The sequence below is a fragment of the Monodelphis domestica genome, chromosome 1 (genome assembly GCF_027887165.1).
Source record: "Monodelphis domestica isolate mMonDom1 chromosome 1, mMonDom1.pri, whole genome shotgun sequence".
NCBI classification, from domain to species: Eukaryota; Metazoa; Chordata; class Mammalia; order Didelphimorphia; family Didelphidae; genus Monodelphis; species Monodelphis domestica.
In genome coordinates, this window is record NC_077227.1 from 223,714,935 (window position 1) to 223,742,001 (window position 27,067).

Sequence of the window (27,067 nt, forward strand, 5' to 3'; positions counted from 1 at the left end):
CCTGTGGAATATAGAAAAAGCAGTAATTGTAGAAAAATTTATATCTCTAAATGTTAATATTAATAAAATAGGAAAGGAACATAAATGATTTATGAATGCAATTTAAAAAACTAGAAAAGGGGCAACTTTTCAAACCTCCAATTAAACAACTAATTAGAAATCCTAAAAATTAAAGTTGAGATCAATAAAATGAAATGTAAGAAAACTATCAGATTAATAAACTTGGAGTTTTATGAAAAAAATCAACAACATTGATAAGCCATTTGCTAAAAAATGAGAAAGAAGAAAACTAAATCACTTCCATTAAAGATGAAAGGGATGAATATACTTCTAATGAAGAAGAAATTAAAGCAATTAATAGGAGTTATTTTCCTCGATTATATGAAAACAAATTTAACAATAAAAGAGAAACAGAATACTTACAAAAAATAAACTGCATAGACTATCAGAGCAAGAAATAGAATACTTTAATAAACTTATTTTAGAAAAAGGAATTAAGCAAATTATAAATGAACTTCCTAAGAAAAAAGAATCAGGAGAAAGATCAATTTGCAAGTGAATTCTACCAAACATTTAAGAACTAACTAATTCAAATATTAAACAAGTTATTTCAACTAACAGGCAAAGAAGATATTTTACCAAACTCCTTTTATGAAGAAAATACCTTAATTAATACCTAAACCAGGATGAGCAAAAAAACAGAAAGAAAATAATAGACCAATCTCATAATGAATGTTTATGCAAAAATCCTAAAAAAAGCATTAGCTTGGAAACTAATATATCACTACATTGCCACCAAACAGAATTTATACCAGGATGAAGGGATGGATTAATATAAGGGAAATTATCAGAAAAATTGGTAATATCAATAGCAAAATAAACAACCATATAATTATATCAACAGGAGTAGAAAAAGCCTTTGACAAAATACAACACTCATTCCTATAAAAAATCACTTGAAAGCATATGTAAAAATCAAGTTTTTTCTTAAAATGATATGAAGCATCTATGTAAAACTATCAGCAAGTATATTATCCATGATGCAGGGAAGCTAGGAGTTAAATAGCATGCCCATTATCACCAATGTTATTTAAGATAATATTAGAAATGCTAGCAATTATAGTAATAATATAGTAATAAGAGAAGAAAAAATCATTGGAGGAATCAGAATAGAGAAAGAAACAAAAACTTTGTTTGTTGATGACATGATGATATATGTAGAAAATCCCAGAAAGAAAAAAAGTAGTTGAAACTATAGATAATTTTGGCAAATTAGCAAGATATAAAATCCACATAAAATGCTAGCGTTTTTATATATTACTGACAATCTTGTAAAAGAGATAGAAAGGGATACTCCTTTTAAAATAACCATAGATAGAAATTTTATCCTATCCTGGAAGTAATATATCTGTAGTAACCTAAAAAAACTACATGAATTACAAATAATATAATTTCCTAATTGATCTATTTTTCTTTGTATGTCATTGTTTTTATCTTTTACTTTCTTTGCCTCATTTTCAAGCTGGTCTATTCTGGCTTTAAAGACACTATTTTCTTGTTTTAGTTATGTACCTCTGTTTCCAGATGACCTATTTTGCTTTTTAAGTTCTTTCCCCAATTTTCTTCAACCTCTCTTTTATTTATTTATTCATTCATTCATCCATTTATTTATTTATTTATTCATTCATTTATTTGTTTGTTTGTTTATTTATTTGTTTTAAACCCTTACCTACTGGAGTTGATACTATGTATTAGCTCCAAGGCAGAAGAGTGCTAAGGGCTAGGCAATGGGAGTTAAGGGACTTGCCCAGGGTCACACAGCTGGGAAGTGTCTGAGGCCAGATTTGAGCCTAGGACCTCCTGTCTCTAGGCCTGGCTCTCAATCCACTGAGCTACCCAGCTGCCCCCTTCAACCTCTCTTAATTATTTTTTTGAATTGTGTTTTGAGTTCTTCCAAAAGTTGAGTAAATTTTGCTGGAGTTTTTTAGTTTTTCTTTGGTTCCTTAGTCCTCCTATTCCTTTTAGGTTTTTTTATTTATTACCTGAATAGAAGCTTTCAATTGTAATTTCTTTTTTTTTTCTTATTATATTGTTTACTCATATTTTTTTTCCTTCTTTCCCCCTCCTTATTGGCTATATTCTTTCTGCTCTGTTTTTTGCTGAATCTGTGAGTTTGGGCTTTTCTTCCCTAAAGGGGCTTCTTCTTTGCTCCACTGATAAACTGGATTAGGCTGATAGAGCTAACTTGTTGTATTAATGTGCCCTGAAGCCAGATCTTCTCCAGCTAACAGCAGAGGCTGAAGGTGAAAGTGAAGGTGTGAAGGCTAAAGGGAGTTACCCTTTGTCCTCCTCTCTACTCCTTTCTGCCAGCCACCTCCTTGCCAGCTGCTTGATCAGAGCCCTGAGCTTCCCATGATGGTACCAAGGTACTCCATCACAGTTGTAAACTTCACCCTGGGATCCCAGTCAGTCAGATTCCTACCATGGGTCTCAGTGCAGTAGGTGAGGGAGGGGTGTTGGATCTTTCCCTTATACCTGAGAATTTGTTTTTATCTGCACACCTTTCAGGTTGAATTGAGTATGGGAGACCTGTGGCTTCGTCTTGTTGTTGAGTTTGGCTTTCTGTCGATTTTGTTGCTTTTCTGGTTGTTTGCTAGCTTGTAATTTTGAGCTTTTCTGTCCTCTATAGGCTTCTTCTCTGCAACTGGATTAAAGCTGAACTGCAGAGCTGAATGTGCCCTGAGGTCAAAACTTCCAGAGGCAGGGGCCTATATGGAAGTGTGGTGGCTGACGGTTGTGACCAACTTTAAGTTATGTTCAGCAGAAGAGCCCCCTCACTCTTTCTTGCTGTTGGTTTTTTACTCCTGTCAGGTGTTTTTTAAAGATTGGTTTGAAAGAATTGCCAGAACTGTTTCAGCTTTCACTGCTACTAATCAGACATATTGGCTCTGCCCTTTAGCTTTTTTTCTTAAATGGTGGGTTACTTGCTTAATAATGGTTCATTAGGCAACTATATCTGAATTGAAAACTTCAAAATAATATTAGTTGTAGTCCTAAGAGCTTTTACCTCAAATGACAGATTTCATTAACCATAGCTATGGGCTGAATACAATTAATCTTACTCTCTTGGTACTATAATAAAAGTTTATCAGAACTCAAACACACAAAAGCTATTTCACTTATTTATTTTTCTTGTCTTCTAAAATTATAAATTCACCCTGGTATAACAATGAATCATTAAAAATAATTTCTATATTATAAAGAGATATGTACATTCTTAATTCAATTTTATTATTTAGAAATTTAGCTTTTCATAGCACTGATGAACTTGTCCACTCAGATAGCTTCAAGAAGCCTTACATGCTTAGAGATTAAGGGAAATCTGCAAGGCTTTTCCTTTAGCTTTTCCACATACTAATTACTAATTTTTCTTTATTCTCTTTTTGTAGCGGGGAAACAATTCTTACAACTCAATTGAACAAATTGCTTAATGGTTAAGAATTCGCAAATTAACATTAGCTCAAAAGTTAACATTTATAAAACAGCATTCAAACTTTTTATCCTCAAACTCATTCTACCCCTTCAAACTCACTCTTCCCACTGTTAATGCAAACAGTGTACCACTTCCTTTCACAATACCCTTGTCATATTCCTACTTAGAAATTATATATTATCTTTTCCTCAATGGACTTTAATTAAAAGCCCCTTTAAAATTTGTTTCCTTCATATATTGACCTAGCACTTCTTTCACTCTTTTCCTTTCTTTCATCAGTCATATCTTTAATTACCCTCATTGAGTATTATTATTTTTAAAAACATTTGCCCAATTAAACATCAAGACTGAGATCTCTAGTAACTCAAGCTATTTAATACTAAATATTAACTCATTATCCACATTATTAGCCGTTAATTTCCAAATAAACAGTTTAAACAACTTACATCATTCCTTTAGCAGTTAAAGCTATAATAGCATTGTTGATAATTGAAAGGAATATGAATTTTAAAATTTTATTATTTAAACACTAGATCTAATGGGGAGACTTATTAAATTTATATAGGGCAATAATTTTACCCATAGTACAAATAAGTAATATGAGATAACTTTTCAAAAGATCACATAATTTAAAAAGTTTTTGGTATATGCATTTTGTATCATAATAAAATTTTACATAAAATTATCTGGTATGAGACTAATCTATCCCAATTAACCCAATTTTTTTTAGGGGTTGTATGATTTTTTTTTATTTTGGTCAATTTCAAACATTATTCCTTGGTTACAAAAATCATTTTCTATTCCTCCCTCCCTTCTCCCCTCCCCTCCCATAGCCAATGTGCAATTTCACTGGGTATTGCATGTGTCCTTGATCAGAACCCATTTCCATGTTGTTGGTATTTGCACTAGGATGTTAATTTATAGTCTATATCCCCAATCATATCCCCTTCGACCCATGTCATTGAGCAGTTGTTTTTCACTCCCACAGTTTCCTCTGAATGTGGATAGTGGTTTTTCTCCTGTATCTCTCCGGGTTGTTCAAGATCAATACATTACCACTAATGTAGGAGTCCATTACATTCGATTGTACCACAGTGTATCAGGCTCTCTGTACAATGTTTTCCTGGTTCTGCTCCTCTCACTCTGCATCACTTCCTGGAAGTTGTTCCAGCCCCCATGGAATTCCTCCACTTTATAATTCCTTTTAGCACAATAGTATTCCATCACCAACATATACCACAATTTGTTCAGCCATTCCCCAATTGAAGGGCATCCCCTCATTTTCCAATTTTTGTCACCACAAAGAGTGCAGCTATGAATATTTTTGTACATTTTTTTTCCTTATTACCTCTGTGGGGTACAAATTAACCCAATTTTAAAGGATACATAATTAAACTCAGTACAAATCAATTTTTATAAAAAATTTTAAATGCCACAAAACTTCATTCCTTTTAAAGTAGTCCTGACTTGTAATTTCTCTCTATCCCTCAAATCAAACTGCAATAATTCCATATAAAAATAAACACAGTAAGTCCTATATTTCCCAAGTGTAAAATTTCCATACAACATTTTCCTTTCAACAATATTTATTCTGATAACATTTTAAACTAACTGATAGAGCTAAAATCTAGTTTACACATTTCCTTCCTTGTAACTATATTAAAACTTTCAACTATTAGACTTTTTGATTACTGTCAATTGTACTATTTCTTAAAAATTACTGCCATTTGTACTATTCTTTTTTTTTTTTCAAACCCTTACCTTCCATCTTGGAGTCAATACTGAGTATTGGCTCCAAGGCAGAAGAGTGGTAAGGGCTAGGCAATGGGGGTCAAGTGACTTGCCCAGGGTCACACAGCTGGGAAGTGTCTGAGGCCAAATTTGAACCTAGGACCTCCCATCTCTAGGCCTGGCTCCCAGTCCACTGAGCTACCCAGCTGCCCCCCATTTGTACTATTCTTAAAAGAGGGAAGTACCAAAAATTCTTTTCAAATACTTTTTTAGCAAATGTAAAAATATCTTTAAAGTAATCAAGTTCTGGAAATTCTTCATGGAAGTAAAACAAAGAATTTCCCTGAGTAAATATCACATACAGTTCTGGTTGCTTACTTAACAAACTTTCCTTTTAGAGTTGACAAAAAAAAATCTTAATTCAAATCTATAACAATAATGTATAGTAAAATTTCTGATTAATACAAGACTAATTTCTACATCATATCAGTGTTTGAGAAACATCCAATTAAGTGTCCTAATAGCTGATTTAATTATATTTTTAATCTCCATTTTACAAAAGCTTTTCTTGGAATATTCACGAATCAGAATTACCTTCCTTTCTTGGCAATTGGAATAATAAATCTAGCATTCTGGGGGATAGTCTATTTCCCCTGTTAAACTGATTTCTCTTATTTTAAGTTTAAAGAATATCAATTCAAAGATTACTACATATTACTTCTAGACTTGTAAGATTTTTTAAAGGACAAGTTAAGGATTTAGAGCTTCACATAGTTTCTAATTAATTTATAGCACCATAAGTTCTTTCTAACTCTTTCTTCCTCTCTGTCTCTGTCTCCCTTACCTCCTTCCTTAAAAAAATTCAGCATTCAGTAATATATAAGGAGGGAGAGACAAAAAAAGTTCTATTGATATAAATCGTAAAACTCTTAGAGACTTTTTTCCAAAATCCTACCTTTTGTGCACAGAATTTTCTGAATAAAGAGCAAAACATAGATTTACAAAGTCAGACATGAAGCAGTTAACAATCTCCCATAATTTGCACAAACATAAACAAAGACAGATCAAAGAAACGAAGAGAAACTGGAGGGACTTTTTTGGAGCCAGATTTTTTTTAAACCCTTAACTTCCATCTTAGAATCAATACTATGTATTGGTTCCAAAGCAGAAAAGAGGAGTAAGGGCTAGCCCATTGGAACCAGTTTTTAAAAACATTCCATTCAGGAACTTGATTTACATCTGGTTTGTTTTTGTTGTGGCCAATAATTATGGGGGTTATTTTTTAATTACCCATTATTAAAATGAAAGAATCTTTATTGACACCTTCTAATGAAAATCTCTTCATAAACCAACTGCTTATGCCCTGCCACCCTGTTCCTTTGGCAACTTCGTATTGCTAACCAAATTTCCCATAATCAAAGAAAATGACCAAAATAATAAACCCAAAATACTTCCAAAAAGAGTTGGGCAAAAGTCTCTTCAGTGGGGACATCAGGAACCCAGTCTTTTAAAGGAAAAAGGTAACAACAACAACAACCCAAAATAGGAGGGTCAGGAATTAAAATTGGAGAAAGGACAGATCATTCCCTGCTCTCAATAAGGTCCAGACTAAGCAAAGGCAAAGACCTCTGTAGGTACCATACCTGGGATGAATCCTAGAGAGCAAGAGGTGCTTCCTCTTTCTAATCTCACCATGTTGCCCCCTTTGCTATTAACCCTTTAGAAACAAAGAAGACAGTTAGCTTGTACCTCTGAAAGCCCAAAGAGCCAGTGTGCTCAGACAAATTATTTCCTTTAAAAGAGAGAATTCAATCACACATGGTGGGGGCTTGTGCCTATGCAAGGTCTATCCAATGAGGTCTATTATGTTCAATTAGTTCTATCTATGAGGTCTATCAAAGCCCACCACCCACATAATTGGATTCCCTTTCTTAAAGGAAATGAATAATTTAGCTGACTACACTGGCTCTTTTGGTTTTCAGGACTGCAGAATAACTGCCCTCTTTGGTTTATAAGGGTTGACATACTACAAACAACATACATTTGTTATCTGTAATAACTATAAATATCAAACTTGTTATTTATAATAATAAGTATAAATGACAGTTTTATTTGTAAGTAATTTATATATTATAAGTAATGTATTATTTGAAACTCAATAGGCTATTCACCATTCATTTGACAAATAATTATTAAATGTATACTGGGGGGGGCAGCTAGGTGGCTCAGTGGATTGAGAGCTGGGCCCAGAGATGAGAGTTCCTGGGTTCAAATCCTGCCTCAGAAACTTCCTAACTATGAGACCCTGGGCAAGTCACTTAACTCCCATTATCTAGCTCTTACATGGTATTGATTTTGAGATTCTAAGTAAGGCTTGAAAAAAAAGAATGTATACTATGTATAAAGCCTGGGAAAGTATTGGGGAATATGTAAAGATCTAAGACCTTATTATCTGCAAAGAGATTTATGTCTAGTAAGACAGTAGATCATGTTTACTATTGTCACTAATAAGGTGAGATAGTTTGATATAGTAGACAGAAAGCTGGTCTCTGAGCTAGTAAGATCTGGATTCAAGTTCTGCCTCTGACACATACTGAAAATGTGACCCTGGGCAATTTCCTTAAGTTCTCCATTTGCTAAGCAACTCTCAAAGATTTGGTGGGGATATGTCTTGATAGTTTCTTCATCAGAGAATTTCCTTGACCAGTAAATCATGGATCCAGTTCCTGTTTTCCAACATTAAAAGTTGAGCAACAGCAATCATTTCCAAATTGCACAATGAGATTCTTTCAAAATTATGTTGGGGCAGGATGAAATATTTGTCATTATCTTCCATTCTGCTTTGAAGATAAACCAAGACTGATTTCGATGAACTGTTACGTCAAAGACAGTGAATGCCTATTAAGCTTCTAATATGTGCTAGGCATTAAACTATGCCCTGGGATACAAAAAGAGGCAAAAGACAGTTCCTATCTTCAAGGATCTCACAATCTGATAGGAAAGATAATAAACATTTACAAAGAAATATATATATTTATATGTATTATTTATTATTGAATATATATTTAACCAATTAAATTAATTATAAAATAAATAAATTAATTAAAACATATTTAAATAATACATATTTATTAATATAGATTTATATATAGTAAATGAGAAGGCAGTGTGTGGAGTTGGAAAAGATGCCCTATAGAGAATGAGTTTTTACTTGGGACTTAAAGAAAGTCAGAGAGCCCATTAGACAGAGATGAAAAAGGAAAAAATTCCAAGCATGAGAGAGGCAGTCCGAGAATATGCCTCTACTGAGATGTAGTATCTTGTTTGCACAACAATAAGGAGGACACTGTCACTGGATTATAGAGAGTGTAATAAGACTCAAAAATGTGTGTGTGACAGTTTTCTCATCTATAAAGTAGAAGTATTAGAAACTGGACACCTCACAGGTTTGTGATGAAGAATTTCCTTTGTAATTTTTTAAATTTAAAATATTTAATTTCCCCCAATTACATGTTAAAACAATTTTAACATTCATTTAAAAAGCTTTTTGGGATTCCAAATTCTTTCCCTCCTTCCGTCATACCTCCCAGAGACAAAAGCAGTCTGACTTTATATAATATTCATGTAAAGTATTTTTTCATATTAGTCATTTTGTGGAAGGAATTTTGAAAAACATTTAAACAGAAAGTGAAATAGAGTATATTCTGGCCTTTATTCAGACTCCATCAGTTCAAAAAATTTTTTTCTTTTTTTAAAAATTAAATTAAAAATTTTTTTTGTTACAATACTCACTTTATTTCCCTCCCTCCCCTCTTTCCCGTAGCTGACACACAATTGCATTGGGTATTAGTTGTTTCCTTGATCAGAACCTATTTCCATGTTGTTGTTTGCACTTGGATGTTCATTTAGAGTCTACATCCCCAACCATATCCCTTCGACCCATGTATTCAAGCAGTTGTTTTCCTTCTGTGTTTCTAGTCCCACAGTGTTTTCTCTAAATGTGGATAGTGTTTTTTCTCATAGATTCCTCCAAGTTGTTCAGGATCACTGCATTGCCACTAATGGAGAAGTCCATTACATTCGATTGTACCACAGTGTATCAATCTCTGTGTATAATGTTCTCCTGGTTCTGCTCCTCTCACTCTGCAACAATTCCTGGAGATTGTTCCAGTCCCCATGGAATTCCTCCAGTTTATTATTCCTATGAGCACAATAATATTCCATCACCAACATATACTATAATTTGTTCAGCCATTCCCCAATTTAAGGGCATCCCCTCATTTTTGAATTTTTTTGCCACCATAAAGAGCGCAGCTATGAATATTCTTTTTTTTCCTTCTTCCACAACAGCCTTTTTATTTTTAATTTTTAAACATTATTTTATTTGGTCATTTTCATACATTATTCATTGTAAACAGAGATCATTTTCTTTTCCTCACCCCCCCTCCCATCAACCCTCCCCTAACCAATGCGTAATTCCACTGGGTATCACATGTATCCTTGCTCCAAACCCATTTCCTTGTTTTTGGTATTTGCATTAGGGTGCTCATTTAGCATCTCTCCTCAATCATATCCCCTCCACCCCTGTAGTCAAGCAGTTGCCTTTCCTCGGTGTTTTTACTCCCACAGTTTGTTCTCTGCTTGAGGATAGTGTTTTTCTTATAGATCCCTGCTGATTGTTCAGGGACATTGTAAAGCCATTAACAGAGAAGTCAATTATGTTCGATTGTATCACAGTGTCTCAGTCTCTGTGCACAATGTTCTCCTGGTTCTGCTCCTTTCACTCTGCATTACTTCCTGGAGGTTGTTCCAGTCTCCATGGAATTCCTCCACTTTATTATTCCTTTGAGCACAATAGTATTCTATCACCAACATATACCATATACCATAATTTGTTCAGCCATTCCCCAATTGAAGGGCATCCCCTCATTTTCCAATTTTTTTGCCACCACAAAGAGTGCAGCTATGAATAGTCTTGTACAAGTCTTTTTCCTTATTATCTCTTTGGGGGTACAAACCCAGCAGTGCTATGGCTGGATGAAAGGGCAGACAGTCTTTTATCGCCCTTTGGACATACTTCCAAATTGCCCTCCAGAATGGTTGGATCAACTCACAACTCCACCAGCAATGAATTAATGTCCCCACTTTGCCACATCCCCTCCAGCATATATTACTTTCCTTTGCTGTCATGTTAGCCAATCTGCTAGGTATGAGGTGATACCTCATAGTTGTTTTGATTTGCATCTCTCTGATTATAAGAGATTTGGAACACTTCTTCATGTGCTTATTAATAGTTTTGATTTCTTTAACTGAAAACTGCCTATTCATGTCCCTTGCCCATTTCTCAATTGGAGAATGGCTTGATTTTTTTGTACAACTGGTTTAGCTCTTTATAAATTTGAGTAATTAGACCTTTGTCAGAGGTTTTTGTTATGAAGATTATTTCCCAATTGGTTGCTTCCCTTCTAATTTTAGTTACATTGGTTTTGTTTTAACAAAAACTTTTTAATTTGATGTAATCAAAATTATTGATTTTACATTTTGTGATTTTTTCTAGCTCTTGCTTGGTTTTAAAGTCTTTCCTTTCCCAAAGATCTGATAAGTATACTATTCTGTGTTCACCTAATCTGCTTATAGTTTCCTTCTTTATATTCAGGTCATTCACCCCTTCTGAGGTTATCTTGGTGTAGGGTGTGAGGTATTGATCCAAACCTAATCTCTCCCATGTTGTCTTCCAATTTTCCTAGCATTTTCTATCAAATAGTGGGTTTTGGTGATCTGTGGAGTCTTTCCATCTCTACTTTTCCCTCTTGTTCTAGAATATCAGGGCAGTTTTCTTGAATAATTTCCTGTAGTATTATGTCCAGGCTTTTTCTTTTGTCATGGTCTTCTGGTAGACCAATGAATCTTAAATTGTCTCTCCTCAAGCGATTTTCTAACTCTTATGTTTTGTAAATGGGATATTTCATATTTTCCTCAATTTTTTTCATTCTTTTGGTTTTGATTTATAGTGTCCTACTGCCTTGTGAGGTCACTTAATTATAGTTATTGTATTCTGGTTCTTAAAGACTGGATTTCATCCCTGGCTTTTTGGTCATTTTTCTTCTTCTGGTCTGATTTTCTTTGGAGGTCATCTTTCATCCTTTTTGCCTCCTCTTTCATTTCCTTTGCCTCATTTTCAAGCTCATTGATTATGGCTTTCAAGACACAATTTTCTCTTTCCAGATGACTTATCTTAGTTTTTAAGTTTTTTTCCCAATTGTCTTCAGCCTCTCTTAATTTTATTTTGAATTGCATTTTGAATTCTTCCAAAGCCTGTATCTAATTTGCTGGGATTTCTGATTTTTCCTTTGCTGATCCCTCCCCTCTGTTTTGTTTGCTCTTTGCTCGTTACCTTTACAGAACCTGTCCATTGTAATTTCTTCTTTTTCTATTGTTTGCTCATATTTACCCCTTCTTTGCTTCATGTATTTGTCTGTTCTCTTGCTCCTCTCATTGTTTTTGTTTTGGGTATTTCTGTCAGTCTCCCCTCTTGGAGTTTTGACAGAAGGTCTCTCCCTGCAGTCTCTGGGGAAGGGGTATTGTAGTTTGAGCTTCCCTGTCCTCTGGAGGCTTTTGATTGTATTAAATTAAAGTCCAGAAGTCTGTGAGGGAGGGGTGTTGGAGTTTGGGCCTCCCTGACCTCTGAAGACTTTTGATAGGATTAAGTTCAGCTGAGTTGGGCTGGATGTGCCATGAGGCCAAAACCTCCTGGAAGACTAGAGCAATATGGAGGGTCTGCCTGCCTCTGTCTAGGCTGTCAGCTCTGTGCTCCCTTTCCAGCTCCTTCCCCGCCACCTGTGTTCAATGCTCTGAGCCTGGCACAGCCCTGCCTGCAAGGTACACCCTCCTCCAGACCAGTACCTTTGCCTGCCCAGAGGTCCCCGCTGCCACTGGAGGCTTAGTGCTCTAGGTGGGTGGGGGGTGGAGGGGTCTTGGAACCTTCCTTCTGCCTTCCCCTTATCTAAGATTCCAGCTTTTGAGGGGCTTTCCTTTTGGATTGTGTCCAGCAGGAGGTTTCCTTGGCTCTGTCTTATTGTTAGGTTTGATTTTCAGTCTCCTAGGAGCAGTCAGTTTGTCATCGGTAAGGAAGGGTTTTCAGAGGTCTAAACTTCTGCTGCTTCTAGGCCACCATCTTGACTTCCAAAAAAAAAAGTCTTTGTAAAATTTAAAGAGGTATAGCAATGCAAGTTATGAATACCCAGAGAAGTGATTAAAAAGAAAAACTGTATCATACACTAGCTTCAAAAAGCTTTTAGAGGAATTCTGAGTTGATTCTAAAACTAAATTGGCTTTGGAGCCCTGAAAATGGTCTAAATTTGAAAGCTATATGAAGGGTACTTAAAGTAAAGGACAAAAACACATTTACACTGTCTTAAAAACTGTTCCAGACTAATAGTTGGATAAAATATATTTTAGATATTCCCTGGCAAGAGTCAAAGAATAAAAAAAAAGTAGTGCTTTGTAAGAGACTTAAAAAAGGCCATTTAGTCCAATCCATAGTTCGTTGTGATTCTATTAACTTCTAGCATCTCTGGGAAAATATTTGATAGACCCAAGCAATACCACAAACTCTTTTTCCATTAATTTTATCACTAATTTCCTTATTTCCCCCCTTTGCCTTCTAGCATTCACTTGCTAGCTTACTATTCCATCTTTCCTACTTTGTATATTTTTACTTTTTTTTCCAGAGTATTTTATTTCTACTCTTAGTCATTCCATTTGTGATCAATTTGGGGGAACTTTTTATGATTTAAAAATTCTCTCTTGAATCCACATGTAGCTACTATATGTATTTTGTTTTTTATAGGAAGATTATGTAAAAGCAAAACTGTGGTATACTGAAAGATGTTTTGCCAACAAAGAAGCATTTGAAGGTAAATTTCAATGAAATATATTTGAGTAAGAATTAAAAATTAAAAGAAATTAAGAATAAAATATTTTATTGATGAAATATCTTAATGGTGTTAATAATTAAATAATATATTAAATTACTATAAATCATTAAAAAGATGGCTTTAAAATTTAAAATATTTCATTATTGTGCTTAATACAACTACTTAAACCTTATATAACTTTATGCTTTTTAGATGATTTTGTTTCTGTCACTTTTGAGAAAAACTTGACATTGAGCCAGGTAAATTAATGCAATAAAAGAAGGTAAGAAAAATGAATGTAAAATTATTCTTGAAAAATCACTAATCATATTTCAATAAAATTGTAGATCTCCAGAATAGAAAATGAAATTGTTCTAACCATCTCAATTTTACTATTAAGTGGGTCATAAATCTACTAAGCTTCATTAAGGAAATGAACTGCAAAATGTAAATCAGAAGCAACTTAATTGAAGCTGATTACAGCATGACTTAATGTCCAAACCAGGACATAAGAACACAATGCTAATAGACCACAATGTCTTAGAAGCCTCAAAAAGGGTTTCTTGGATGAAGCATATTTTTAACTTTTTTGTTTCCTTTTTTTGTAGACATCTACTTGCTTCTTTAGTAGAGATCCATTTTTTGTCTGGAATCCTTGCCTATCTAAAACTAAAATTAAACAATCTAAGAAAAAAGTCACACATACAATAGTGTCATGTCTTGTTGATAATGAGCAGAAATCTGTAGTCTACCTTTTTAACACAAAGGTATGTTCTGTTACTTTATTTTATTTTTTTCCCTATAAAATACAATGGAAATATAAATGTCGAATGTCCAGTTGATAACTCATGGCAACATTATAGGATAAAACTAGGAATGGCAAAATTGTTCCAGATTAATAGTCTAGTACAATACATTTTGGATTGTGCCAGTCTATAATTGTAGATTGGACCATGTATCCCAATCTCTAACCCAATTTTTTTTAATTTGAAGCATCCTTGGCAAATATTCATTTCTCCTGTGTTAGAGATCATGAGGCAACCCAATGCAACTATTTCCACTTATAACAGTTATAGAATAATTTCTAATTCTAGGATTTTGATGGAGAATCACAGTCCAGACCATTAAAAGAAGGTGAAAATTAAGAGTGTGTGTTTATGTGTGTGGAGGGGTAATACTTGTAAGAGTTCTTACATCAAGGTGGCTTATCCCCTGCAAACATCTCTTATAAAGGGTCCCTGTACTAAATGAAGGTCATAGTTAGATTCAAAGGTCTACTGTCTAATGGTTATAGAATTACCTTAGTAGGGAGGATTGGGAATCAAGCTTTTTCAACCTAAGATCAATACCAGCTCCCATAATTACAAGTTCTATAACCATGGCAAATCACAAATTCTCTGAGCCCCAGTTTCTTCAGCTGAAAAATGGAAAAAACTGATATCTGTAGTTCCAACCACATTGGGTTACTATGTGGATCAAAAGAGAGAATATATTTTTAAAATGTCAACCTTAAATATGAGAAAAATGTTAATAGATATTGGGGTAAGCAGATATTGGTTGAGCAGTTATTAGGTGATATTGGTAGTAAATGTCCACATTAATTGGAGGAAATATAGACCTGTATGTCTGTTTTCAAAATCATGAATTTATGATTATAGAACAATTATTATATTGTCATAATGGTAAAAATTTTTGACAATTTTTGTACTAATGTTGTACTTACCAAATTTTGTACTTACTAAATCTTGTACTTACTTACTAGTAAGCTTGGTTGTCATTTTGATTAGAGTTTGGGGGACAAAAATAAGAGCTATATATTCCACCAGATTTTAAAAATTATGCTCTTGATAAGACTCAAATAAACCAAATAATAATCAGTAAAGGGTTATATCACTATCTTAAGGAGAATGAATGGCTCTAGGAATAAAAAAGATTTTGCTTTATTAAAAAAAAAACCTAATTCATTGATATATTAGCATTTTTCTTGATTTTTTAAAAAAACTTTCTGATTCCTTTGATGCTGGTGTCCCTTAGCATGAAATTCAGCCTCCCTGAGACTTAGAAGATAGTTTCTTGTATTTCTGTAGCTGTAAAAATCCATTAACATTCTGAATACTTAATCAAGTTTCTCCTTCAATAATGGATGAGTCATTGGACTCATATCTAAAGGCTTTCTGGGTTTTCAGGGCTGATAATATGTTCTTAATGGTCAAAATCTTTTTTAAGATCCTCGAATCACTTCCGTATTATAGTAAGGAACTGGAGATGCTAAGTGGAAGAATGAATTAGTGACAGAAAAATCACTCTGACCTTTCAATTATTTATATATTATACATATAGTTTTTTTACATTTACAAATATATATGTATATATACATACATATATATGTATATATAATGTCTTTGTCTTTTTTTTTTAAAGGAAAGTATTTCTGTTGCTGTACGGAATTTGCATACTGATTTACCAAGTCCTCTCCTGAAATTTCCAGTTTTCAATTTTCCTAAGGACTTTTCTATTGCCCTTGGGATGGTTTTCCATCCCAGAAGTCACTTTCTCTATGTTTATGGTAGTCAGGTGAGTTTCAGTCAAGCTTTATGTGAAACCAAGAAGAATTTGTATAGCTTATTTTAAAATTTCCTATCCTAGCATAAATTTGAATGCCATTGTTTTACTTTAGACCCTCCCTATGATACTATGATTTAAGTAAGTCACTTATGGAATTGGAAGGTTCCAGTCCCTTCAGGAAAGAAATGAAAGATCAGGACTGAATAGCGTGGTTGTGAAATTGCCTACTCTTCACAATGCATTGGAACTTCTAAGAAGCCCTCATTGCTGGCAACTGGCCCCAAGACAGAACTCTTAGGAGTTGTTCATATCAGAACAGCTTTCTCTAGTTTGAGAAGTAATAGAGCATTAATATATTGTAATCTCAACCTGCCATCTGGTATTTTTACTCTGTTCCAAAGGTTTTGAGGATACTGATAATGCTGATATTCCTTGCATCTTCTGCTGTATCCTCTTCTATGAAGAAAACTAGTAAATAATAATGACACCATCTAGAAGGTGTAATTGTATTAACCTACCTGGTTATAGCTATAGTTATAGCTACAACAAAACACCAAAAAAGAGTGATAATAAAATTAAAAAATAAAATACTTCATTAATTCATACCTCATTAATTAAGAATCTATGATAAATCAGTCAGAATAAAATGGATATTTATCATTATTTTATATATAAAAATTACTAAGTAAACTTGCTACTGGAAACATGATTGACACGGGTGATATTTAAAATAGTTATGAGAACAAACTTTTTTAAACCATTAAAATTATACTTAATATTTGACAACCAACAGACATTTTTATTCTAACATTCTCATTCTTCAAGGTAAATTTTCTAGGATTATGAGGAAGACTTTTATTAGGCTACTTTTATATATACATATGTGTTTATATATGAATATGTATATACACCCTGACCTTCTACCTTAGATTCAATACTAAGTACTGATTCCAATGAGAAGAGTGGTAACGGCTAGTCATTTGGGTTAAGTAACTTGTTTAGCTAATGAGTATCTGAGGTCACTTTTGAACCCAGAACCCCCTATCTCTAAGACTAACTCTATATCTACTGAGCCACTCAGCTTCCCCTAGATTTCTATATGTATTCTAAAATAGTAGGTCTATATTCCTTTAGAAATTATAATTCAGTATTTTATTTAATTAGCTCCCTAAAATCAGCCATCTAATTCACATGTGTAATTGTACTGTTTAACATAAATTCTGAATTCTCTCTACTGCATGCTCCACTTCTCTTATTCTTATTCATCGTAAATACCCAAGGGCTAGTTTCTGAAATCTCCTGACAATAGTATATTTTTGGTTTGAAATTTTTGTCTGTAAATTTCATTTCAGTGTATCATGCAAACTCTAATTGAATCAATCAATGATGAACAATAATAATTATTTATTCAATATATGCTAGATGATAGGAATACAGAGGCTAAAATAAAATAGTTCAGCCCTTAAGGGCTTATATTGGTGAAAATTATATACACATATAAGTAGATAAGAGTCATATACAACACACTGCAATAATATAATACAATAAAATGCAAATATTTTTGAGATGGAGGGAAGCATTCCAACTCACATAGATCAATCATGGTTTCATGGGGATAGCTAGTTAGCACCATCCCTGGAGATAGGAGGTCTGGGTTCAAATCTGAGCTAAAATACTTCCTAGCTTTATAACCCCGGGCAAGTCATTTAACCTCAATTTGCCTAGTTCTTATCACTCGTCTTTCTTAGAATTGATACCAAGAAGGTAAAAGTCAACAAATGAAAGAAAAGTTTCATGTAGATGGTAGCATTTGAACATGAGCTTTCAGATATCAATGTGGACCCGAAAATAAACAGAATTTGTAGTAATCTAGAGGAAAACCAATTGGATGAAAAACAAATACTTTCCAGTCAAGAATATGCAGTTGGATGGCAAGTCTTTTGAGTTAAAAGCACATTATTTAAAAAATAGTCACAACTAAAATCCAATCTTTTTAGCCTAAATATTCTTCTACCAATCTACAGTTTCTAATGATGTAATGCTTCAGTGTAAAGGATCAAATTTTCAGGTAGTCCAAAAGATAATGGAAAGCTACTGCTTACCTATGAGCAGGAGGGGCCACAAAAGCTATTGTGAGTGAAATATATAAATATTAAATGAGATTGAGACAAAAGGAAGGAATAACAAATGGGCAGCCCAAGTTTTACTCTGGTACCTATAAAATATATAAATAGGAAGAGGAGAAGTGGAGCTTTTAGCACATTAGACAGATCTTCTACAGAGTAGGAGGATGAGAATGCATGCATAGGTCATTATCTATACCAACTGTGGAAATATCCACATTAATATTATGTAAGAGTAGCTGACGTACTGAATATATGCTATAGAAAAATAGAGTAGTTATTTCTGAATGAAAAATTAAAAAAATTATTTATCATAGATCTAGTCTTATCAGCCATGCCTGATGGACAGGATCTGGATAAATAGAGAAGAGAGGAGAAAGGATTTCATGCATGCAGATAGGCATGTACAATAATTCATCACATAGACTTCACATATGCATGTATACAGTAATATATTGGGTAATAAGCAAGATTTAATGGAATAAAGAGCTCCTGTTGTAAAGCATATTGAGAGAAGACTGGGAAAGGTCATTTGGAGTGATTGTTATAGTCAATGCATGCCAGACCAAGATTTGGGTTTCATCATGTAGGGAAGTGATGTCAACCTCAAATAGAAGCAGATCCCTATGAGCCACATAAATCACAAATTAATGATCTGTGGCTTATTGCATTTTTGTTTATTTTGCTAAATAGCCACATTAGGGAGCATTGTGGGCTGCATGAAGCCTATAGGGGGGCACTTCTATTGTAATATGTCATCCATCTGAAGTGATAGCTTCTTAGAGTAGTTGAGGTGGGACAAATTTCATTTATTCCACTCAGTGGGAACATTTTAAGAAGCTTCACAGTTAATTTCCTGGGTCTTGTGAGTCAGTGACTTTTGCCATTGGCTAAGGACAGAATTGTTAATGTTTTTCTTAGCTCTGTTTACCAAGTCTAAATTTCAATATTGAGAGTTGATGGTCCTTGAAGATTGATTTTTGTGATAACTGGGGCCATGGAAAGATCAACAGCCACTGAGGGGGTTTGGCTCATGGAGTTTAAAGAAAGAAATATAAGAAATGCATTTTCTTGAAAAACATGTGGTTTGAGAGTAGGAGAATTGGCTTGCAGTAACAAAAGATCTTGATTTTTTGTTTTTGAAAATCACTTGGATCTTGATATTCAACATCCTTCTATTAGTCAAAAGAGGTGTTATATCTTCATGGTTTGTAGAATTTATCTAAATGCATTACCCTCAAAAATTTGCTCACTGGGTGACTATGAAAATGCACTTTCCCATCAATTCTGTTGCTTAAGACCTTTATTATTTTTCAAGGTTCTGCATAAGTGATAATTCCTCCATGAAGTCAAATTTATTTATTTATTTCCCCTATCTTCTGTTTGCTTCCAGGAAGTACTTTTGTATCTCAAAATGGAAAGCAGTCTTTGAGGGAGAAGATTGTATTTTTGTTTGCTTTTGTACAGTCAGTGCCTTGCACAATCTAGGTGATTAACAAATGTTGGAGGGAATTATAAGTATTTTTCTAAAGAAGTACATCTCATGTATAAAGATTAAAATTTAGGGGAGATGGGGAGACTGAGGCAGGTAGAAATTAGTTTCTCTCTGCAAGGAGTATTATATTTTTTAGAGGTTTATTAAAGGCTAAAGATTAAAGAATATACAAGTAAGAAACATGTGCCTAGGCCAGAGGCCTAGACAAAATAACCTCACATCACGCAAGAGACGAGCCTGCTCCAAAACGGAAGTCCAAAAAAAAGCCAACCCCCTTTCAAAAGCCTTTGAATCCACTTAAATACCTTCTCGATCTCGGCCCAGGTGAGATTACAAGGCATTCTGGGGAAGTGGAGCAAAGGCTCATGGGGATTGTAGTCCTGTATTCAAGTCTAATTTTTACATTCCCTCGTGTGATCATTTTGGAAAAATTAATTTTTCCCCAAAAGGATCATAAAAACATAATAAACTTAAAAGATTACAATAGTGTGAGGATAAGAGAAAAAAGAATAAAACCAATAATTTTTGAACACAACATTGACAAAAAGCCGTTAGGGGGCAGTCCCCTTTGGCATAAAAGTATACATACAAATAAATGTTCAATCAACCACACCCAAAGTTCAATTTTGTGCAACTTGTGGTCTGGAGGCTTCTTCATGGTGGCTTCTCCAACAGTTCAGTTCTGGATTCAGAGAGGTAGCATCTTCTTTACCTAAACTTCTCAAAAGGAATTTAAACTTTGCAATTTAAATAATGATTTTTTTTTACATTCCCCCGTGTTGTGGGTGATTGAAAGATTCAGAATCAGTTAGGGATGCATGGCTGAGGTATGAGGTATATGAATCAATTGGCAAGAGATATTAAAAGACACCAGAAAATCCAAAAGAAAAATTTCTGGATGAAAATATAGACTATCAAAGCCTTATGTGTAAAAATTCCAAGTAGAAGAAAAATAAACCTATAACAGGTCCTTCAATCAGGGCCCAATCAAAATGATCTAAGTAATGATGCATTTACCCAATCAGTGCCAGGACTACAGAAAGGTACCACACAATGAGAGGCAGAAAAGAAAGGGACCAGATTATAGAAGCCAAGTAGGAGCCAAGGTTTGGGGATACTCGTCTGTGAGTATCTTCAGGGTGAGTGTGGATACAAGGAAAGCCTATGTCTTAACACATGTTAAACATAGTAACCTCGAGTCTTCACACTAGGTTCAAGACCTTTGTATTGGCCTAGAAGTGCATCAATCCATCCTAGATTGGCCTTTCTTTGGCCCTATGAAATGGCTCTTGTGTGTATCTCTTGTCCTGGAAATCAGACAGAATCATCAAGCAAAGTCCCATAATTTATTTAAATAATTAGTGATATCATTTTTATAGTCACAAGCTTTTTAGGGCATGTATTAGCAAATGTATCTTAAACTTAAAAATCAAAAGGTTAAAGAAAATCTTAATACTGGTGACATGTGCTTCAAATATAAAAAGGAGAGAAAAAATAATAAAAAAAACTGAAAAAGTATATTGCACATGCAAGAAAAATATAACAATAAAAGAGCTTTAAAAAATTCAAGAATATAGCTTATAACCATTGACACTCTGTGTCAGTTAAGAAAATATAAAATACAAGGCTTTCTCACCAAAAAATGAGATCCATTTCCTCTTTGTATCTGGCCATGATCACTGTGAGTAGAAGGCAAATGAATTGAACAAGGTTAACAATTTTTTCATCTTTAAAAATACAGTATTACAAATATGTAGATATCAAAATCCCCCAAATTCTCAATAGCCCAATTAATTACAATAGCAAACAAACACACTTTCATATTTCACATAAGTTGCTGTATGACATTTTTAAAACCTATGAATTGATGGGACATTTATCACAATTTTTACAAACATAGCAATCCTTCAACCTTGGTAGTTAAACATATTTTTAAAACAAAGTAAAAATTCATCTAGGGTTTAGAACATAATCAAGAAATCTAGATATCATTCTGGTAGAAGTAAAATAGTGAGCTGAAGAGCATAAATAAAGGGGTGCTCCTTTTTGGAGGGTTTTAGGGATACAAATGCCCTGAAATTAACTGCCCAACTTCCATTCACATGTGGGAAGGTTGGGGTTTATAAAATGTATTTCACTTCAGCTAATGGGCCTTACCTCGTGGTAGGGGCAGGCAAAAATAACCAGATTGTTAAAAAAAATTCCAAAAATCATATTTAAAAAACCCTTAAAATCAAATCATTTGAGGTATTTAGCACATTAAAATTCCAAAGGTTGTTAATACAATTATAACCAGTTCTGAAGTCCATCTATCCTCAGCAAAATAGAAAAAAAAGCTGTTTTTTCATATATGGGCTTATTCACAATATTTGTTCAACACAGTTATAGGGGAAAACAACAGAATTTTAAAACTCAGTACATTCAAAATAAATTCAATCAACCTTCAGTTCACAGAATAATATTCAATCCAGTAATATATGAACTTAAAATCACAAAGTTATATCTTAAACAAAAAATGCAATAGAATACAGAGATGTTTATAAACCATTGGAGTCTGAAATGCCTTAGAATGTAGCCTTTAGTCTCTTCAAAGTTCCTTGGGGTTTTTTTGTTTGTTTGTTTGTTTTTAATTATCCATTTAAATGTCTATTGTTCGAAGGTAGAGTAGTAAAGGCTAGGCTATGGGGTTCAAGGGATCCGTCCAGGGCCCCATAGCTGGGAAGCATCGGAGGCCAGATTTTAACTAGAGACCTCCCGGCTCTGGGCCTGGCTCCCAGTTCGCTGGGCCACCCATTTTCCTCCCCAAAGTTAAAGTTGAATCTTTAGGCTGAGTCTGCTCCAAGACAGGCAGGCAAAATCAATGAAATTGCCAGAAGAGTCAAAAATCCTTTTAAACAGCCCATTGCTATTAAGTTTCTGTTTGAAAAGATCTGTTTCTTCTCTCTAGTCTTTTCTGTCTTTCCCCTCTCTGATACCCCTGTGGCCAATACCCCAGCCACGTGGAGGCTTAGCCTAAGGGAAAATTGCCCGTTCTCCTTTCCCTCTGGTCTCTCCCCTCCGCCCACATGGCCAATACTGTTACCAGCTGGTCTCAATGAGTCCTCAGCAATCTGCTCCAAGGATCTGGGTGATGAGCCGGCTGGGGTCACGCTCTTGGGTCTGGGGCGCAGAAATAGGCAGGCAGCGGGCCGGTGAGAGGCCAGGAGCTGGAGCGGCTGCGGGGGTGGGCAAGGCCGGGACCAGGTACCAGGGGAGGACAATCAGGGCTGCAGGCTGAGGCAGGAAGCGGCAGGACGGAGCCAGGTGGGGTGGGCAGCAGGTCCAGAGCCTGTAGCAGCTTTGCGAGGGTAGAAAACCTTGGCCAGAGAGATATGGCTCAAAAAAAAATTTCTAGGTACTAGCTATTAAAACTGAATTTAAGATCAGAAAAGAAATCAGAAGATTGAGTTTTTTTTTTCCCCATTAGGTCGCCATCTATAAAGATTAAAATTTAGGGGAGATGGGGAGACTGAGGCAGGTAGAAATTAGTTTCTCTCTGCAAGGAGTATTATATTTTTTAGAGGTTTATTAAAGGCTAAAGATTAAAGAATATACAAGTAAGAAACATGTGCCTAGGCCAGAGGCCTAGACAAAATAACCTCACATCACGCAAGAGACGAGCCTGCTCCAAAACGGAAGTCCAAAAAAAAGCCAACCCCCTTTCAAAAGCCTTTGAATCCGCTTAAATACCTTCTCGATCTCGGCCCAGGTGAGATTACAAGGCATTCTGGGGAAGTGGAGCAAAGGCTCATGGGGATTGTAGTCCTGTATTCGAGTCTAATTTTTACACATGTTAGAAAACTGTAGGTTGAAAATTTATTATCTTTCCCTCTAGGTCTGGCTTTCAACAGATGGAGGCAACAGTTTCGTGGTGGTAGCTTACATGACAAATGATCCCATCAAGCAGACCTATCATTCTTTTTATAGTTCAAAGATTATTTTTCTTAGTATGTCTGGAAGAGTTCATCTTTCAAGGGCAGGTGAGGAATTCAGATCTAGTTATTAAAGTTAAGATAAATGTTAAAAAAAACAAACAATTGTTAGCTATCTGCTTGATCAGTTGTATAACCCTAAAATTCTTTACAGCCTAATGTCATTATTGTGTTGCCTTAATGTTTCTCTTCATAGCTAATTTATCTGTTTTCTACATTGTTCCAGGTACAGTATAATATTCAAGATCTAGCTTTGTTTTTAATATTCTCAGTAGTGATGATACTTCTCAGATATCTTAGCATTCGTAGTGATCCAGAGTTCTTTATATACTTCCATTCACTTTATTTTACAAATGAGGAAAACAGAAACCAGAGAAGTTAAAGGAATTGTCCAAGGAGGTTTCAGATAACAGCATTAGGATTTTCACTCAGAACCTCTAACTACAAATCCCTTTGTCACTGAATTAATTAGTAGACATTGTAATGCAGAAGAAGAGCATTTGATTTGGAGTCAGTAAATCTATATTCAAATTTGGGTTTTGCTATATACTACCTGGATGACTTTGGAAAATCACTGAAATTCTCTGGGCTCCATTTATCTCAACAGTAAAATGAGGGGATTAGACTAGATAACCCTTAATTCTACTTCTTACTATAAATTTATTATCTTATGATCCCAACGCCATACGTGTGCAGTGTAAATTATGAGGCTTCCTTCCAAACTGAAAAAAAAAATTAAAACACAGATTCAGTTTTCTGATGAAGAAATTAAAAATATTTTAGTCATATTAAAAATACTCCAAATCACTCTTGATTACAGAGGTGTAAACTAAAACAATGCTGAGGTACTGCCTCACATTTGTCAGATTGGCTAATGTGTCAAACAAGGAAATAATAATAGGGGTGCTTGGCAGGGGATCTTGGAAAAATATGGGGTGCTAATACATTGTTGGTGGAGTTATGAACTGATACAACCATTCTGGAGAGAAATTTAGAATCATGCCCCAAAGACCATAAAACTATGCATATTCTTTACCCCAGCAATGCCTCTACTAGATCTGTATATCATGATGAAAAGGGCGATTTAGTACTATAGAGGAAAATTTTCACTTCATTTACTTTATGAATTTTTTCTTATATGTGCAATATATGTCTTCTTTCATAAAATTATGAAATGTAAATATATACTGTGTGATAGTACACGTATAACTTTTGTACAATTTAATTGGGATTTGGAAACTTCAAAAAACCTATTCTTAATCCCCTTTAAATAAATCCTAGTGCATTCTCTTTGTTGATTCCAATTTAACCTGTGCAGATCTTGAATGCACATAGCTTATGCATTTTAAGAGGGTCTAATGGAGCAGATACTGTTTACCTATAGTACAAATAGCTGAAGATGATTTTCATCTGTCTGTGCATCATTCAGCACGATTTTGGAGGGTAACAATAAAAGAACAGGAATTTGGATCCTGTCACCTGGATTCTATCACATACTAAAAAAAGCTGCTGCTACCAGGGAACACTCATAGTAAGGAAGTCTTGTTAGACACTTCTTTGTGAGCCAAAATAGTTTTGAGCCTCAGTGACTGGAAAAAGTTGTAATTTTGAGTGAGAAGAAGTGAGTTCAAAACCTAAGTGTGACAAGAGATCTAGGGCTTTGGGAACTCTGACTTTGAGTTTTCTTATCTATAAGATGGGGATGACAATATTTGTAGTGCCTGATTCTTGAGACTGCTGTGGAGAAAATACTTTGTAACTCTTAAAGTCCTATATAAAGTGAAATGAGGAGGAGAACAAAGGAAGAGTATGACTACTACAGTTCATAGCAGGATGTAGAAACCATGGGGGAGTTGTGGGAACAGCCACTGACACAATCTACTCCCTGTAGTTACCATTATAGGTTTCAGAGAGTGTTTATTGTGTTAACAACATGGGCTTTGGGTACTATGAGCTCAAATGATCACGATAATTACTATGAAGAGAATATGTGTGAAGCAGAGGCTATATATCTGCCACAGTAGCATCCAGGAGAACATTGTCCCATGAAGCAGCATCCCTCAATGATTCGTGAGGATCAGGGCCAGCAGAAAGCAATGTGATTATATTACTAAAAGACACCAATAGCCTCGTGCTTTATTTGTTTGACTTGGCTACATGTGTTCCATAGCTCCTAGACACATATTACTTGTGTTTAGGTTTGTGTGTGTGTGCGTGTGCGTGTGTGTGTGTGTGAATGAGTGTATGTGTCACTCTAAATGTGTGCCCTGATCACACATTTTACCTATTTATATATCTCTCAACTTCTGTGTTCATTTCTACTTTTCCCACTTAATGGTTTGTGTCTTTGGTAGAACCTGCCCCAGTTTAATGATGGAAATGTTTTCTTGCTATTTCATTAGATGTCTTTTCTTTGAATCAATTCTGGTACCATACCTGCTTATTAAAGGTAAATACATTAGTCGGAACTCACAAGATATTGAATATTTAATTTCACTGTACCTTGAATTCATAGTAGCTTCTTCTGAAGAATCAACGCTATGATTGTTTTGAGTGCCTCCAGATATTGAAATGATTTGTTCAGCTTAATGGAATCAGATGATATTGAAACTTAATCTTAGCTCTTAGACAAAAAACATACCAAAAGTCAGTCTAACAATGACTTTATCACATGGTTAGTAATAAATCCATCCTTCACAATATTTTATGAATTCTTTCCTATTATCTTGAGTATGTTTTTGAGAGCGGCATCAGAATTCTGAGAGGTCTTTTTCTTCCCAAAATATGATTTCTAATTTTTATTCATTTGAGCTCTTTATATATAATATTAAATTTTCAATGTGAGCATTTAAACCTCAAGAATCAGCAAATACTACAAATCAGTGCTTAATGTATTGTTTTGTTATTTGTCTAGTCTTAAGAAAAACATAAAGGATAATACTAATGCAAATTCACCTTAAAATTGTTCCTTCTGTGGAGGAAGTGGGGGGAGTTTATTGTTAAATATTTAATAGCGCATCTCTGCATATAGCCTAAATACCCAGAGCCAGTTAGCTAGGTGACCTATCCTGAAATACCAAGTTTCTAATATTTACATATATTCTAGTAGTATGCATTTTTGAGGGTACCACTGTCTTATTTTATAGATTTCTGGAAACGGAAACAAATTGAATGTTATGAACACACTCTCAGATGCTTAATTAGCATAGTTTGGCACCACAATTCACACTTGTAAGCTTTTTCAGTTATCTGGTGGCTCAGGATAGAGCTTCAATTATTTTCTGCTACTAGCAACTAAACATGAATTAATGGAGCTCATAAGGATTCTTTGTTTTCTGAGGGACACATGTCAGAGTGAATTCCAAGAAATAGGCATTAACACACACCACAAAATGGGGATTCTATATTATTTTTGGTAACCTTTTCTTCAGAACTTAACAAAAAAATTCATGCAGCTTTCTTGATACAATTATGTATTTTAGCAGAAATCTCTAGGTACAGAATTTGAGATCAGATCAGTGTTAATAGTATCTTGCAGCTGTTGACTTTTACATAACAATCTAACTGCTTTAATGCCAACAGCTTGAGATGCCATAGCTCACAAGTGGCTATACTAAGGCTATTCCATCTCTTCCACAGTGAACCTGGCTTGGCCCACTCTCTGCTCAAGAGTCCATGAAGACTGACTTTTCTATTTATCTTTAAAGTGTGAGTGTGGTCACAGAATCACAGAGGTCTTTAAGCAAAGATTAAATGACTACTTCCTATTAGAA

The 27,067-nt window shown here is 34.6% G+C and overlaps 1 protein-coding gene across 7 annotated transcripts in view; it reads left to right on the forward strand.

The window, feature by feature from the left end:
* LOC100015874 (cation channel sperm-associated auxiliary subunit beta) overlaps nt 1–27,067 on the forward strand; it is a 184,448-nt gene that overhangs the window by 66,412 nt on the left and 90,969 nt on the right. For all 7 annotated transcript variants that reach the window (XR_008914922.1, XR_008914921.1, XM_016428503.2 and 4 more), the window contains 5 exons: nt 13,074–13,140; nt 13,354–13,400; nt 13,749–13,907; nt 15,562–15,714; nt 23,198–23,342. Coding sequence is in view for 5 of the 7 variants with exons in the window: in XM_016428503.2 (XP_016283989.1) it covers nt 13,074–13,140; nt 13,354–13,400; nt 13,749–13,907; nt 15,562–15,714; nt 23,198–23,342 (571 nt within the window). In the remaining 2 variants the exon portion in view is untranslated. The remainder of the gene's footprint in view (nt 1–13,073; nt 13,141–13,353; nt 13,401–13,748; nt 13,908–15,561; nt 15,715–23,197; nt 23,343–27,067) is intronic.